Source organism: Schistocerca serialis, chromosome 9 (genome assembly GCF_023864345.2).
Source record: "Schistocerca serialis cubense isolate TAMUIC-IGC-003099 chromosome 9, iqSchSeri2.2, whole genome shotgun sequence".
NCBI classification, from domain to species: Eukaryota; Metazoa; Arthropoda; class Insecta; order Orthoptera; family Acrididae; genus Schistocerca; species Schistocerca serialis.
In genome coordinates this window covers 503,605,896-503,621,230 of record NC_064646.1, presented here as the reverse complement: position 1 = coordinate 503,621,230, position 15,335 = coordinate 503,605,896, and the positions used below count along the sequence as shown (strand labels likewise).

Here is a 15,335-nt window from a genome sequence, read left to right as displayed (position 1 = left end):
AAGTAGCAACTTTTTTCTTAACTAGAATATAACAGACAACGCCAACACACAGAACCGTACAGGAAATAGTGGAATTATTCTCGTTATCGATGGCAGTTTTTGGTGTGGTGCAATGAAAATCTTTGGTGGCGCGAGCGCTGCGACAAACGAAACTCGCTGGCGTCTGTAGAAGAGCGTAGTGTTGCAACAAAGATTCGTAACATAGCCGTCTGCAGACGGCCTATGCGATCTTATACTGTCTGAATAATTAGTTAAAACACAGGCTCATATAACTCAACTGATATCATTACTGGTTTATAATAGCTACCATCGGGTGATATGAATACGCCAAGTAGCAACTCGTCAACTGAACAGATCCGAATAGGTGCTACATAGTATTATGTATGCCGAGTCTAAGTGATTAAATCAGTCGCGAGCCCAAGTGCGCTTCTCTCGAAAGTATTTCGCGTGTCGTACGATGTGGTTATCACTGCCAACTGGAGAAGAAGCTGGTTCGATACCGACCGCCAACGCGGCCCAATAGCGTGCCGTGTTTACACAGCTCCCCCCCCCCCCCCCCATCCCCCTCCACCGCCACGTCGCCGCGCTGCGAGAAAGCGCTCGGGACGCAGTCTCAGTTGCCGCAGGTAAGCCGAAGAGAGTAGTCGTGTTCAGTGCGCTGGTCGCTATACCACTCCGTTCCTACCGTCGTTACTAGCCACTTCTCGAAGCTTCTTTCTCATTGTCTAGTCATTCCTTTACAACAGTCAGAAGTTATTCACGATGGGCGTCATTGACAAGGTAAGTTAAATCAGTTGTTATGCTTGTTTGTAAACGCTAACAATGGCTGCAGGAGACGACTGAACTTGGTTGTGGTGGAGATCCGTTGCAAGTAAAGCACTGAACCACACCCAGTTTATTGGTATTGTACCATCAGCAAGATTCTTTCTCCTGAATGCCTGCAAACTGCCTTTTAGAGCTGTGAGATTCATAGCATGAGGGCGTCGCTAGTCTTTGAAATTGCTTTGTCTGTGTGTCAAGTCGTTTCAGACGTTTCAGCTGTTTATGTTGTTGACAAAACACTGATTGCCAGCGCACATTGTATTCCTATATTTAAGTACATTAGGATTGCACTGCAGCACAGAAGCATGTGTTATCCCACAACTGAGGAATAACGTAGCTTAATTCAAAATTATGACGGTTATAAGGAATAGGACTATCCTCGGGGGAGGGGGGGGGGGGGTCCGCATTGTACGCATTGTACGCATTGTATTAGCAAAATAGGTGAGTTATGCGGTTTAGAAAGCGATGAATGATGTTACGGCACGGCTCTTTAACGGGCTGTTTAGGTTATAGCGTGGAACGGAGAAATGCACAGACGCCAGTAGCAAAGTGTAAACACAGGAATCTGGCGTAGGCGGATAGAAAGTGATAGTGAGGTAAATGGTTGAAATACTGTGACGACCTTCAATTTTTATAGACCTCACAGTTTCGCGCACTGGTACTGTACTCTAACATCAGATATACAAACCGCTTGCGCGCCATTATCACGTGCGTTTTCGCACCTGTTGCCTTCGTCTTGTCGCTTGCGTTAAGGCAGCACATCACTTCTCCACGACGCGTGGCCTAGCTGTGTGTGTGTGTGTGTGTGTGTGTGTGAGAGAGAGAGAGAGAGAGAGAGAGAGAGAGAGAGAGAGAGAGAGAGAGAGAGAGTGAGTGAGAGAGAGTGGGAGGTGGGGGGAGGGAGAGGGGGTGTCTGGTGGCTTGTCTGGAGCGTAGCTACCAGGAGGGAGCGTTCAGAAATAGACTGGGAGACGCTGTTGGTTGGAGGCCAGTTATTATGGCTTAAAGCGTCAAGCGCTCTGGAAACATGGTTGGCGATAATGCATTTTATACAGATGCGCTTACATTTTCATAATTGGCCCCCGAGTCAATTGTCAAAGTGGGAGATAATTGTAAAGACGAGCTGCGACCGTTTTTTAAATCTTCTGTTGGATTGGAAGATTTAGTGCTAAAGTTATTGATAGTCACTGCATTATTCTTTCTGTGTACCTTTCACTTCTTCGCACATTTATGTTTTCAGTTTTATTTACTGTGGATGCACAATGCTTTCATTTACTTTTTACCATTGTACTGTTAAAGACAAGGAAAATTGGTCTGTCGATCCTTTCGTAAACAGTGTTCTGTATTCTCTGTTTTAAAGTGCGTTTTAAATTTTGTGTAAAATTGTAATTATTCAGTAGCTACATACAGCCTTACAAATGATAAAACCTGTCATCTACGCACCTGCTGAGGAACACAATGGGCTCACTTACATAAACGCAATCTAGAAAACCATTTTGTTCCCTACCACAGTGTTGCATATCATTTATCTGCTCTTTTTCACCCTTGTTCTGCGCCTCGTGTTTTGACTGTGACTGCGAGGGCGTGTGTGGGGGCGGCAGAGTTACCCAGGTGAAAGACATGCCAAGTACCAGGTAATATAATTGGTGCAAGGAGGTGGACTCAAGTGATTGCTGATCTGTTTCCTTGCTTGAAACTGATTTAACACATTGGGAACAGATTTCTACAGACGTATACAGTCCTGTGTGAGCATTTTTAATCGTAGCTCAGAGTTGCATTTCTGATTCATTTCATTCTGATGTTTTCGAAACTACTTCGGTATCTTACGAACTGTACGTTCTATGTCTAGTGTTGCACTAATTTTTATCGATTTTGCTTAGTCTGTTGCGTACAGGACCCAGTTAGCCGCATCGAAAAGCATTGCTTCGTTGACAAGTTAGGTATATTCTCTTATTATTTTTGCTACTCGAAAGTCATCTCTGAATTGTTAATACGACTGCTTCTATGTAGTCCATCGGCATTTTCTCCTGTCATACTAGGAGGCCATATAGCTTTTACAGACTGTTGTTTCCTGTAAAGAAAAATTCCTTAATTCAGGACGCAACGTACGTGGTGCATATATAAACCAGTGATGGTATTTGCTGTGACTCACGTGCTGTGAAAACTGTGTACCTTGCCCTAAAGTTAACGCTCCCATAGAGGAGCTTTGCAACAAAAAGTTACTTGCTCGACTTAACTTACATAAGATGACATTGAAATCTGATATCCTCAACATCGCTTCAGAGGTATGATTACACTTTTCCAGCACAAAAGTGCTTTGGAGCAGTTTTGGAGGGCTGGTATTGCCCTCTTAGCGACAACCGGAGACACTGGTGTGATTTTCCTTTCGGTTGATTCACGTACTGCGACGCCCCCAGAGGTAACGGGTGCAGGCGATAACGCTCGTGTGACGTCACAGCCACGTCAGCCCGTCGCCAACTCGATCTGGGACGCCGGTTGGACGACACGACCCTGCGGCTAAATTCACTGGGTCAGGGACGCCACATTGTTCTGGGGGTCAGTGCAGTGTCTAAGCTGACAGCTGCTACACGCGTCCTTCCCACCTGTGAATTTTATGGTAGCGGTAGTTATGTTCGTATGAAGTTGGTGAATGCTCAGTTCTGTTGTCCAGTATCTGGTTCTTCATGAGTTAGTTTGAGATGTTATGAAACTGTTGCTAAATAAACGCAGAATAAGTATTTTTCACGACACTGCGTACTATGAGAATACTTCATGATTGTTCTTTCTTAAAGGAAGAAAAGAAAATTCTTTCGCGATTACGAGTCAGGTTTTTAGTAAATTCCCATTTAGTGGAAGATGATGGGAAAATTTTATGATTACAAGATTGCAGAACAATCGAGGAAGCAGTCACGTCAATTAAAAAGCGAAGAGTATGGGTAGTGAGCGATTCAAAGTGGAACGGGCACACAAAACTGATAACAGGTAAGGGATAACAGGTAAGGCAGATGCCAAATTTGTATTCGTTGGAAGAGTCAGCAGCGCATTTCATCAGAGCTTCAATTAGCAGTCGAAAGCGTCACTAGTATGCTCATCCAATTCAAGTGGCAGACGGGGCAACGGGCGTTGTCACCGCATGGTTCAGTGTTAAACTTCAGAGCGCGTGCGTTCCCAGAGCGCGTGCGTTCCCAGAGCGCGTGCGTTCCTAGAAGAGTCAACCAATACACTGGCTCCTATCGCATATATCTCGCGAAGAGAGTTGAAGGCAGTTAGACTTCACCACCAATCGTTTTATTCTTTTTTTTTCGCGAAGTATAGATTAAGATTTAGGAAGCTACATCTGCTTTTGGTATAAGCTGTGTAGCCTGGTACTAGGAAAAATTCATGCACGTAATTCCGATTCTCTATGGACTCACTTTTTCAGCCCATCAATCTTGTTTGTTTCGTTATGAAAGATAATCTTTTATGATGGCGAACAATTGCTCATTTGTTTTTGCTACCGTGGCAATTTTCAGGTTTGGGAATAGGAATCAGTCACATTGGGTTAAATCACCAGGAAAAAAAAACAAGGAAAACTAATATTTGTAACAGTTGCACATTCGTCACTGTGAGTAATGTAAGAGCTCTACACCAGCAGTCTCGGTCTTCTATTAATCTTATCGGGATTACACTCTACAAACCTAAGGAAGCAGTGGCCATCAATCGTCTTTCCAACTGTCAAAACTGTCTTTCCTGAGGTCCCACAGAATTCTGTCCACGCTTTTGACTTTTGCTTTGACTTGGAAGTGTTGTTAGGAGAACCACGTTTGATGCAGGGTCACGAATGTGCAAACGGCAGCAACCGCGGCACCCAGCGCTTACTGTAGTGTCTGTCCCACGCCAGTTCGTTTTGCTGTCCTACAGCACTGTCTCAGTGACACTTGAGACCATGTTTAAACTCATTAACTGAGAAATAAGTAGCGTTACGTACCCTAAGAAATTCCTCGGGAACTTAATTCGCTTTGGCTTCTCGCAGTGGCGGAATCCTTGGAATAAACATCTTGTAATTTCAACGAACAACTGCACGTCGCGTCCACTTAACGCTACGAAAGTGATTCCTAACAGCGCAGATGCCGTTTAAACAAATTTCTCGATATTTGACACAAATTTTCGTGATCTGTCAGTTTACGTGTGCACTCCACGTGCCACTTGACGGTGTGTGGTGGAGGGTACTCCTCATACCATTATCTTTCCTCCCTTTTTCAGTTCCATTCACGAGTGGCGCACGTTATGAATCATTGTCGGTGAAGATCCGTATGAGCTCTAATCTGATTTTCTCATCGTGGTCATTTACCGAGACGCCAACATGTTGTCCAACAGCTGTACGCACTAGGAATTTCAACAGTAAATCTCTCGTCACGCAAAACGCGTGTCTCGTAGCTTACGTCACCTGGGTTTGTTGAGCATTTCCACAACGTTCTCGCACCGAGTTAGAGATCTCGTGACGAAATGCAGTGTTCTTAGTTGGCATGAGCATGGGTGAACTACTTTCCCTTAAGATTCTCCCTGTGAATGTCAATCTAGCGTCTGCTTCTCATAATATTTGTTTTATGTGGCCATATCACCTCAGGTCGCTCCGGATGGTTGCCCTAGGTATTTTACCGTATTTACTGTTTCCAACGATTTGTCTCCAATAGTGTAATCGAAAGTAAGTGGTCCCGACAGTCGGGATACCAGTTACTGTGGAATAAGGCTGGGCATCTCGGACATATTCTGAGTCGTGGTCACCTTTGTGCTCATACCGCAAAGACTACCAAATTCACCGGTTAGTCCCTCAACCGTTAGGGGTAAAACCCAATGGGACTCGGGGCAAGTAAGGCTATCAACCTGCTACCCTGGTACTTTAAATATGATGCTGGCAACAATCAGAGCAAAATGCCTCGGACCTTTGGAGGTGACGGAGTTCCACCTCTGACAAACCAGGGACTCCTAAGATACGACTTGGCAAACAAATGGTAATGAGATGGGGAGCTATTAACATCAATGGGAGCTACTCTGGGAAGAAGGTAGAGCTGGCAGAGGCTGCAAGTAAGATGGGGCTGGATGTTTTAGCTATTAGTGACATTCGGGTAAGGGGTGAGAAAGAAGAGGAAGTGGGAGAATACAAGGTCTACCTGTCAGGAGTCAAAGCAGGAATAGCACAATGGGGTGTAGGGCCTTACATCAGGAAAGAAATGGAACCCAGTGTAGTTGCAATAAGGTATGTAAACGAACGACTGATGTGGATAGCTTTGACAGTGTCTATACAAGAAAATTAGGATTGTGTCAGTATATTCGCATTGTGAAGGGGCAGATCAAGATAAGATGGATAGTTTTATGAGGCACTCAGTGATGTAGTTGTTAGAGTAAAGGACGTGTTCTGCTCATGGGTGATTTTAATGCCAGGATTGGAAATCGAACAGAAGGGTATGAAAAGGTTATGGGTAAATTTGGAGAGGATATGGAGGCCAACAGGAACGGGAAACAACTCTTGGATTTCTGTGCCAGTATGGGCTTAGTAATCACAAACTCCTTTTTTAAACATAAGAACATTCACCGGTATACTTGGGAAGGCAGGGGAACCAGATCTGTCATTGACTATATAATAACAGATCAGGAATTCAGGAAGGCTGTGAGGGACACACGTGTATTCAGGGGATTCTTTGATGACACTGATCATTATTTAATCTGCAGTGAAATTGGGATTGTGAGGCCGAAAATGCAGGTGGTCAGGTCCATATGTAGGAGGATAAGGATGGAGAAACTTCAGGATAAGGAAATCAGGCACAAGTACATAACAACGATCTCAGAAAGGTACCAGTTAGTTGAATGTAGTCAATTGCAGTCATTGGAAAAGGAATGGACAAGGTACAGGGACACAGTACTAGAAGTGGCTAAAGAATGTCTTTGAACAGTAGTGTGTAAAAGTAGGATGAAGCAAACAGCTTGGTGGAATGACACAGTCAAGGCAGCCTGTAAAAGGAAAAAGAAGGCGTATCAAAAATGACTACATACTAGAACTCAGGTAGACAGAGAAAGTTATGTTGAAGAAAGAAACAAAGCCAAACAGATAATTGCAGCATCCAAGAAGAAATCTTGGGAAGACTTTGGAAACAGGTTGGAGACTATGGGTCAAGCTGCTGGAAAACCATTCTGGAGTGTAATTAGCAGTCTTCGAAAGGGAGGTAAGAAGGAAATGACAAGTATTTTGGACAGGTCAGGAAAACTGCTGGTGAATCCTGTGGATGCCTTGGGCAGATGGAGGGAATATTTTTGAAGAGTTGCTCAATGTAGGTGAAAATACGATCAGTAATGTTTCAGATTTCGAGGTAGAATGGGATAGGAATGGTGATGGAAATAGGATCACATTTGAGGAAGTGGAGAAAATGGTCAATAGATAGCAGTGCAATAAAGCAGCTGGGGTGGATGAAATTAAGTCGGAACTCGTCAAATACAGTGGAATGTCAGGTCTTAAATGGCTACACAGGATAATTGAAATGGCCTGGGAGTCGGGACAGGTTCCATCAGACTGGGCAAAAGCAGTAATCACACCAATCTTTAAACATGGAAACAGAAAAGATTGTAACAACTACAGAGGTATCTCTTTAATCAGCGTTGTGGGTAAAATCTTCTCAGGTATTGTCGAAAGGAAAGTGCGAGTATTAGTTGAGGACCAATTGGATGAAAATCAGTGTGAGTTTAGGCCTCTTAGAGGTTGTCAGGACCAGATCTTTAGCTTACGGCAAATAATGGAGGGAATTATATCTATGCTTTATAGATCTAGAAAAGGCATATGACCGGGTTCCTAGGAGGAAGTTACTGCCTGTTCTACGAGATTATGGAATAGGAAGCAAACTTTTGCAAGCAATTAAAGGTCTTTACATGGATAGTCAGGCAGCAGTTAGAGTTGACGGTAAATTGAGTTCATGGTTCAGAGTAGTTTCAGGGGTAAGACAAGGCTGCAACCTGTCTCCACTGTTGTTCATATTATTTATGGATCATATGTTGAAAACAATAGACTAGCTGGGTGAGATTAAGATATGTGAACACAAAATAAGCAGTCTTGCATATGCGGATGACTTAGTTGTGATGGCAGATTCGATTGAAAGTTTGCAAAGTAATATTTCAGAGCTAGATCAGAAATGTAGGGACTATGGTATGAAGATTAGCGTCTCCAAAACGAAAGTAATGTCAGTGGGAAAGAAATATAAACGGATTGAGTGCCAAATAGGAGGAACAAAGTTAGAACAGGTGGACGGTTTCAAGTACTTAGGATGCATATTCTCAAAGGATGGCAACATAGTGAAAGAACTGGAAGCGAGGTGTAGCAAAGCTAATGCAGTGAGCGCTCAGCTACGATCTACTCTCTTCTGCAAGAAGGAAGTCAGTACCAAGACTAAGTTATGTGTGCACCGTTCAATCTTTCGACCAACTTTGTTGTATGGGAGCGAAAGCTGGATGGATTCAGGTTACCTTATCAACAAGGTTGAGGTTACGGATATGAAAGTAGCTAGGATGATTGCAGGTACTAGTAGATGGGAAGAATGGCAGGAGGGTGTCCACAATGAGGAAATCAAAGAAAAACTGGGAATGAACTCAATAGATGTAGCAGTCAGGGCGAACAGGCTTAGATGGTGGGGTCATGTTACACGCATGGGAGAAGCAAGGTTACCCAAGAGACTCATGGGTTCAGCAGTAGAGGGTAGGAGGAGTCGGGGCAGACCAAGGAGAAGGTACCTGGATTCGGTTAAGAATGATTTTGAAGTAATAGGTTTAACATCAAAAGAGGCACCAATGTTAGCACTGAATAGAGGATCATGGAGGAATTTTATAAGGGGGCTATGCTCCAGACTGAACGCTGAAAGGCATAATCAGTCTTAAATGATGATGATGAGTGTAATCGAACAGTACACGTACGCTCAATGAGAAAGCTGGAGGTTCACATGTTACCTTACAGGAGGAGTGCTATGGGTGTCAGAGGAATGAAATATCAGTGTGTGAACTTTGAGCTTACCGTGTCATAATTACGCCCTTTAACAATTATACACTAACGGCAAAGTGCGTAGGAGGGAATACCGTGTTCTGCAATTTTGTAAACCACATCCCCATTCGGTTTCTTAGCATGCCTGTGTGGAATCTCGTATCTAGCTATACTCATTAGGAATGTGGTAAATTGGAACTGCGCAGTATTCTTAGATGCCGCCGAGGAAACTTTGTCATTTGCTAAATTCTTCAGAATATACAGGGGCGTTATAAGTAAACTTTGCCACTTCAGCCAGTGTAGATACGTACATTTCGATCTTACGGGTACCCAATTTTGTAGGAATGATGCTCAGATTGAACACAGCAGAATTTGTTTTTTTAGTAGTGTGTCTAGACTTACCGGCAGGCGGCGGTACTGGTACTTTGAACAGAAGCATCGGTGTCACTGGGTGAAACTAATACAGGGACTTGTGCTCACATGACCTGGGTTCGCTGCCAGGCCACTTGGAGCGTTGCAAGTTTGCCAGTCCATGTCACTTTCTTATTGGCTGATTTCTATATTTGGTTTTGTTTCTTAGTTAACAGAAGCTGGTTTCACCACATCGATTCTGGGTAAGGTTTCTTGGCTGTATTGTAAATATGTTACATTCTGATGGAGTTCTGCTCGCATCAGTGATATCGGGTGGAGTAAATGATTCCGTGTTTTGTTTCATATAAAACAGAAGCTGTTTTTGTCACATGGTGTTCTGTGGACTTCTGTGTGATCTGGAACGTTAATATGGTACGAAATTAACAAATATTACCCTCCTATGTGGAAATTAAAATGTTTCAGTGGTTTATTCGTTATTTCTTCTTAACGTATCCTTTCAAATGTATCCACAGAGTTTCATCATCCAAAGATAACTTTTTTATGGGTCCCCTTCAAGAAGGGAAGGTTTAATTATAACCACCTTGTATTTGACAACCTTTTTTCAAGTGCTTGTTCTTCTGTATGCTCGATGTTCTGTGGCAAAACTCTCACGCAGTTAGCCAGTAGAGTAACTGGAATTAGAACCAAAGATAGCGTGGTTCACATTTGAATTCGGCCATTTACATTTAGGTTTCCGTTTACTTCACTCTCTACATTGAACAGCAGCAGTCAAGCATTATTCCGTCTGTCATAAAATTCATCAAGCGGCCATTCACGTCGGTAAAGTGCTATTTCTGGCAGCATTTGCATGGCCCGACTGACTCCAGTCTGTGACTAGACGATACTGTATTCGTAGACTGTAACACATCAGTGCTGAAAGTCATGAGCTGCTCTGTACTGAACCAGCCTTGGTGGATCTCAGCCGTATGTGCAGTGAACGGAACGCCACGACGTTTGGTCACATTCTTTTGGGCGCACATTGCACGTGCCACATCGGCGCAGATATTTCGATAGTGCAAAAGTGTTGTCCGCCGGTGCGTTTTCAGCGCCCTACGGGGCGGTGACCATCGATCAGCTGTTACGCCGCAAGAGCTATCATCTGGCTTTGCGGGCAGACATACGTAATAGGCGCAGTGCTTAAGATTACGAGCGAGGAGAACTTTGCAGTGACATGTGACAGGGTTCATACTGAACTTAAAATTAAAAGGCGAAGGAAGTGAAAACTGGATTTCTTTCAGCAATTTTTATTCTGGGAAGACGTTCGTTTTCTGTGACACGCGTTAGAACCAACGATTCAAATCAAGTATTGGGACACGAAATATTACGATTTAGAAGTGGCTGGCTTGGTTATTTATTCTCCGACTGCGAGTTTTAAACATTTAGAGTGCACCAATCTTGTTCGAACTGGCGTAATACAGCAAGCAGACTGTGTAAAATTACGGCAATTTAGTAGCTATCTGCGTGTGATAGCCGTAATGACGTTTAAATGGAGAGCGTGAAAGCTGGCTAATTCTTAGCGTGAAACAAAACTCAGACACTTCCAAATGATGGGCCATTAAAAAGACATTTTTGATTACCTCCTAAAAAATGGACAGTACACTGCGATATGGCTGTCTGAAGGTAATTAACTCACACACTACCATACGTCCGTAGAGATAGAGGCTAGGAGTAAACAGATAAGTTAAGAGAAGGATTAAAGACAAAAGGAAAAAAATATTTGACGGATACTTCCTTTGCATAGGTTTTAACTCAGTCGTCAGTATTTAAAGTTCATATATTATGTAGTCTCCTCCATATCATAGTCTCCTCCATATCATAGTCTCCTCCATATCATAGTCTCCTCCATATCATAGTCTCCTCCATATCATAGTCTCCTCCATATCATAGTCTCCTCCATATCATAAAAGAAAATCAGATATTCGAGTAAACTATTACAACTGTGTATGTAAAGTAACTAACAACAAATGTTCTCTTCAAAACAGTGGTTGATTGTCCAGGTGCTACAGGCGTGGGAGTAATAATGTTGCGTGGGCGTACTGGCCTCTGAATCTTTGAACGTAGTACACTGAACTGTGTTACCTTATGCACTACAGTTGTAATTCTTTTGGTATATGATGCAGGTTTCATCGAGGTATGTTTCTTGGCACACACGTCATGTGAAAGTTATTTTCCTCGTTACGTTTTGGAAACAAGTAGTTTTGTATTCGGTGCACTGTACAAATGTGAAACCCCTAAATCCTGGCAACTTATATCTGAGACGGATTTTCTTGATCTTACTAACAGTCTCAGGTAGATGCATGCAATACAACATCTTCGCTGTTGCAGTGGAACAGGTTTTCTGTCTTGGGGCGTTTTCTGATTGGAACTAAATCATTTTTGTAGTCACATTTCTCCTCCTCCTGCTCCTCTTCATTCTCTTCTTCCTCTAGGATTCTCTCTCGTGGATGTGAAATTACAGGTCGTTGCTGAATATAGGTAGTGCTACATCGAAAAAAGTGTATAACTGTGATGTGCAATCAGATAACTAATTTTTGGAAATTTGAGTTAAGTTCTATGGGACCAAACTGGTGAGGTCATCGGTCCCTAGGCTTACACACTACTTAATCTAACTTACGCTAAAGCACACACACACACACACACACACGAGCGCGCGCCCGCCCGCCCCCCCCCCCCTCCTCCCCACCCTCCCATTCAGTGTTGTTCAGCGAACGTGTTTGGAAGACGACGTATTCTCGTGGGAAGGAAAGGTGAAATGAAGCCACGTGGCGCAGTGCTAGCTGCGCTTTTGCCTGAGCCATCTGGCTCCAGGCGTGCCTCGTTAAGTAGTTAGCCGTGTCGCTAAACGCTGGCCCTTATCGCTGGCTGACTCATTAGAGGAACAGCCACGTCCTCCCACTTGTCAGTGGTTGCTCCGCTTATCTGCGTCATTAAACGGCTCATTTGCTTCTGTGCGCATTATTTAGGCGCGGCGCTAAATGTGTGGCAGCGCGCATTGTTCGCCCAGAATGGCCCAATGATTTACGTTTTGGACACTGAAGCTACCACCGTCGGTCGTGTCTCCGCGCTCGCCGTGTTGCCTCATCTGTACACAGAGCTGCGTGTGGCCTTATGCGGCACACGGCTTGCTGAACGCATCGGAATGCCACGTTCCCCCTGCACCCACCTACCATTTGTTTTTATAGTATAACAGAAGAGACGGTGACACACTTGTCTTCCCTCAGTAACCACGATAGACGATTGCCTCTTTTGCTTCGTGTCGCTTCCCAGAACACCGGCTTCGCAAAGCCGAAGCTTGCATCTGAATTTCGCAATCGACCTTCTTGAGCGCGGCAGAGAGTACCTCATGTACCCCCACCCTAGTATCCTGTTCCAGTCGCGAGGGACAGAAGAATACCGCTAAGCTGCCGTGTGAACTCGAATCTCTCACGGTATTTTCGGGAGACACGCGTAGGAGGAAGCAATATATTACTCTGCTCGTTTAGGAAAGTACTCTCGACGAATTTTGATGATAAATCACACTGAGGTGTAGAACGCCTCTCTCGTAGCTCTGGCACTGGAGTTGTCAGCGTCTTCTTGACGCTTTCGCGCTTGCTAAATGGACCTGTGGTTAATGCTGTGCTCTTCTTTGGACCTTCTGTGACCGCGATTATGATGATGACGCTTTGAGCCAGGCCCACACCTGCGCGGAACTGCCTGGTGCAACTCATTAAAGTTTACGCCACTTCCACGCCTTGCCTGATAGTGGAGATGAAATGATGATGAAGACAACACCCGGTCCCCGCCGACCTGAGAAAATATCTGACCCGGCAAGTAATCGAACCCCGGCCCCTCGCATGGCATTCCTCTGCACCGACCACTCAGCTACGGAGGCTGGCTACCTGGTACGCTGACAAAAAAATGTTGAATTATTGGTTAAACGGGGGATTTGTAAGCTACTTCCTTCATTGTCGGCCTAAAATTCCTTTCAATGAATCTATGTGGAATCTGGCTTAACTGCGGTCAGTTTTTTGCGCTGGTTCCACTTTAAATCGCTACGTACACATAGTCTGAGATATTTGTAGAATAAAAATCCGCTCAAGTTACCAAGCGCATCCTTAGTTTTTTCCACGACCGATTTCGAAGCATGAAGCTTCATCTTCAGGTTCCAACAGATAATTATTGAAACATAAATGTATGTTGGTCGGGTCAGTCAATCATGGGGGGGACTGAAGGGGGAATCACACCCACGTCAAACAAAAGCATGGGAGTGTAGGACCAGAGACCACAGCGTCTGCATGGACAGCAACACATGGTTGAGGATGTTCTCTTGATCAAATATTTTGTACCCAGATATTTAGTAGGTATGATTGCCTCCAGACATTGTTCTCATTGTTCTGCAGTCGTGTGATCGTACAATGGCGTCTTTCTGCCTGTCTGCCTGCAGTACTTGAATTTGTTAGTGTTGAGTGGGGATCAAATGCCGATCGATCCACTGCAGGTCGTCCTGCATTTCTTTTTCCAGCGTTGCGACTTCTCTGTACAAACCGGCATCATCCGCGTAAATCCTAATGGGACTACCGATGTTATCCACTGGGTCATCCCTGCATACTGAGTTGTAGCGAAGTGGTAACGCACTGGAGAGAGGGTGGTTCAAATCGCTGTCAGGCCATCCAGGCATAGGTTTTACCGTAGTTCCCCTAAATTGCTTGGGTCAAAACCCGGGCGTGGTTGATTGGACCAACAGTGGTTTAAATCCCAGTCAGGCTATCCAGGCATAGGTTTTAGCATACTTCACCTAAATCGCTTAGGGCAAATCCTGGGATGGTTGATTGGAAAAGGACGCGGCTGGATTCCTATTTTGTGCCCCATCTGTAATGCTAACCTTCCTTTGTCCAGAGTCACGGTCCCAGTGGCATCTTGTGTATGGAACGTACTCTCGGTTTTAGTATGCAACTTGCACACAAATTTCTTGTACAACTTGCTGCTGAATCTTTCGTATCTGGAAGAGATGTAAGGGTGCAAGATTTCGTTTCGACAAGGAAGGCGTGGTGCATTGATCAATGTTAGCGGAACATCTCAAATACCTGCATACCTGTAAAAGCCCACCCATCTAGAAAGATGAATGTCATTAGACAAAGCGAAATGTAGTACTGTACCTTTATTAATTGCTGATATGTCATAAAACACGTATTTCCCGAAGGAAAGTACAGAAATTGCTGCTATTGGTGTCGCAGTTGTTAAACGAATTCTATAGCAGATGACACTCGGAAAACGGGTGTATATTAACCAAATGAGAACAAACGATGGAGCGATGAGACTTACTGATACCGCAAAGCCAAAATACACACGCAGGCACGAGATGCAGTGTATAAAAGTCAATTCTAGTGAATGAATGCATTCCTATCACGAAGTAAACTCTTAACCCGAAAGAGCAGCGTTTGTATCCCGTTGCGTTTGCAATGAAACTGTCGCCGGCAGGGAGACGTATATGGACTTTTTGACGTTATTTTGAAACTAAAATGAAAAAGGGACGAGAGAGCGGGTGGTGTAGATCACTGACGGGTTGTAGCAGTGTGACCGACTGACGTGCCGTTTCTTAGGTTCATCTTGTATTTACGTAACTCCATTTAATTAATTAATATTTCTCAGCTGCCCGTTACTTTGAGCATCTTATTTCGTTAGTCTCTTTCTTACATTTTTGACTTGATGCTTGTTCTTGAAACTTTATTTGTAGGTTTTCGCGAGGTAATTGGCGCCCTTTTCCAGGCGTCCACCATTTGACCGCTTGTCAATCTCTTGAGTCCAACAAAATTGCTTATTTATGTGCTATTTAGAAAATTTATAAACGACAGAATTAATAAAACGCGGAACCAATTGTAAGAGCATACGAATAAAAAACCACAGAAAAGTTCTCGAATACGGCGAGAAACACTGTGCCGCAAAGAAACTTTTCAACGTGGACTTGAATAATCTATCACTCATCTCTTTCGGTTCCGCTGGAAGCCAGTTGAAAATTAAGTCTGGTAAATATTGCACATCTTCCTAAAGGAAGGTTCCAGAATATTTTCACTCTGCAGCGGAGTGTGCGCTGATATGAAACGTAAGTTAGTCTCTGTCCGGCACATGG

At 44.0% G+C, this 15,335-nt stretch overlaps 1 protein-coding gene across 1 annotated transcript in view; it reads left to right on the top strand.

Moving 5' to 3' along the window:
* Positions 1 to 626: 626 nt before the first annotated feature.
* Positions 627 to 15,335, top strand: part of LOC126419879 (choline/ethanolamine kinase) — a 183,667-nt gene continuing 168,958 nt past the window's right edge. Inside the window, exon 1 of the mRNA XM_050087130.1 lies at positions 627 to 780. Within this exon, the coding sequence (XP_049943087.1) occupies positions 763 to 780 (18 nt within the window). The 5' untranslated portion in view covers positions 627 to 762. The remainder of the gene's footprint in view (positions 781 to 15,335) is intronic.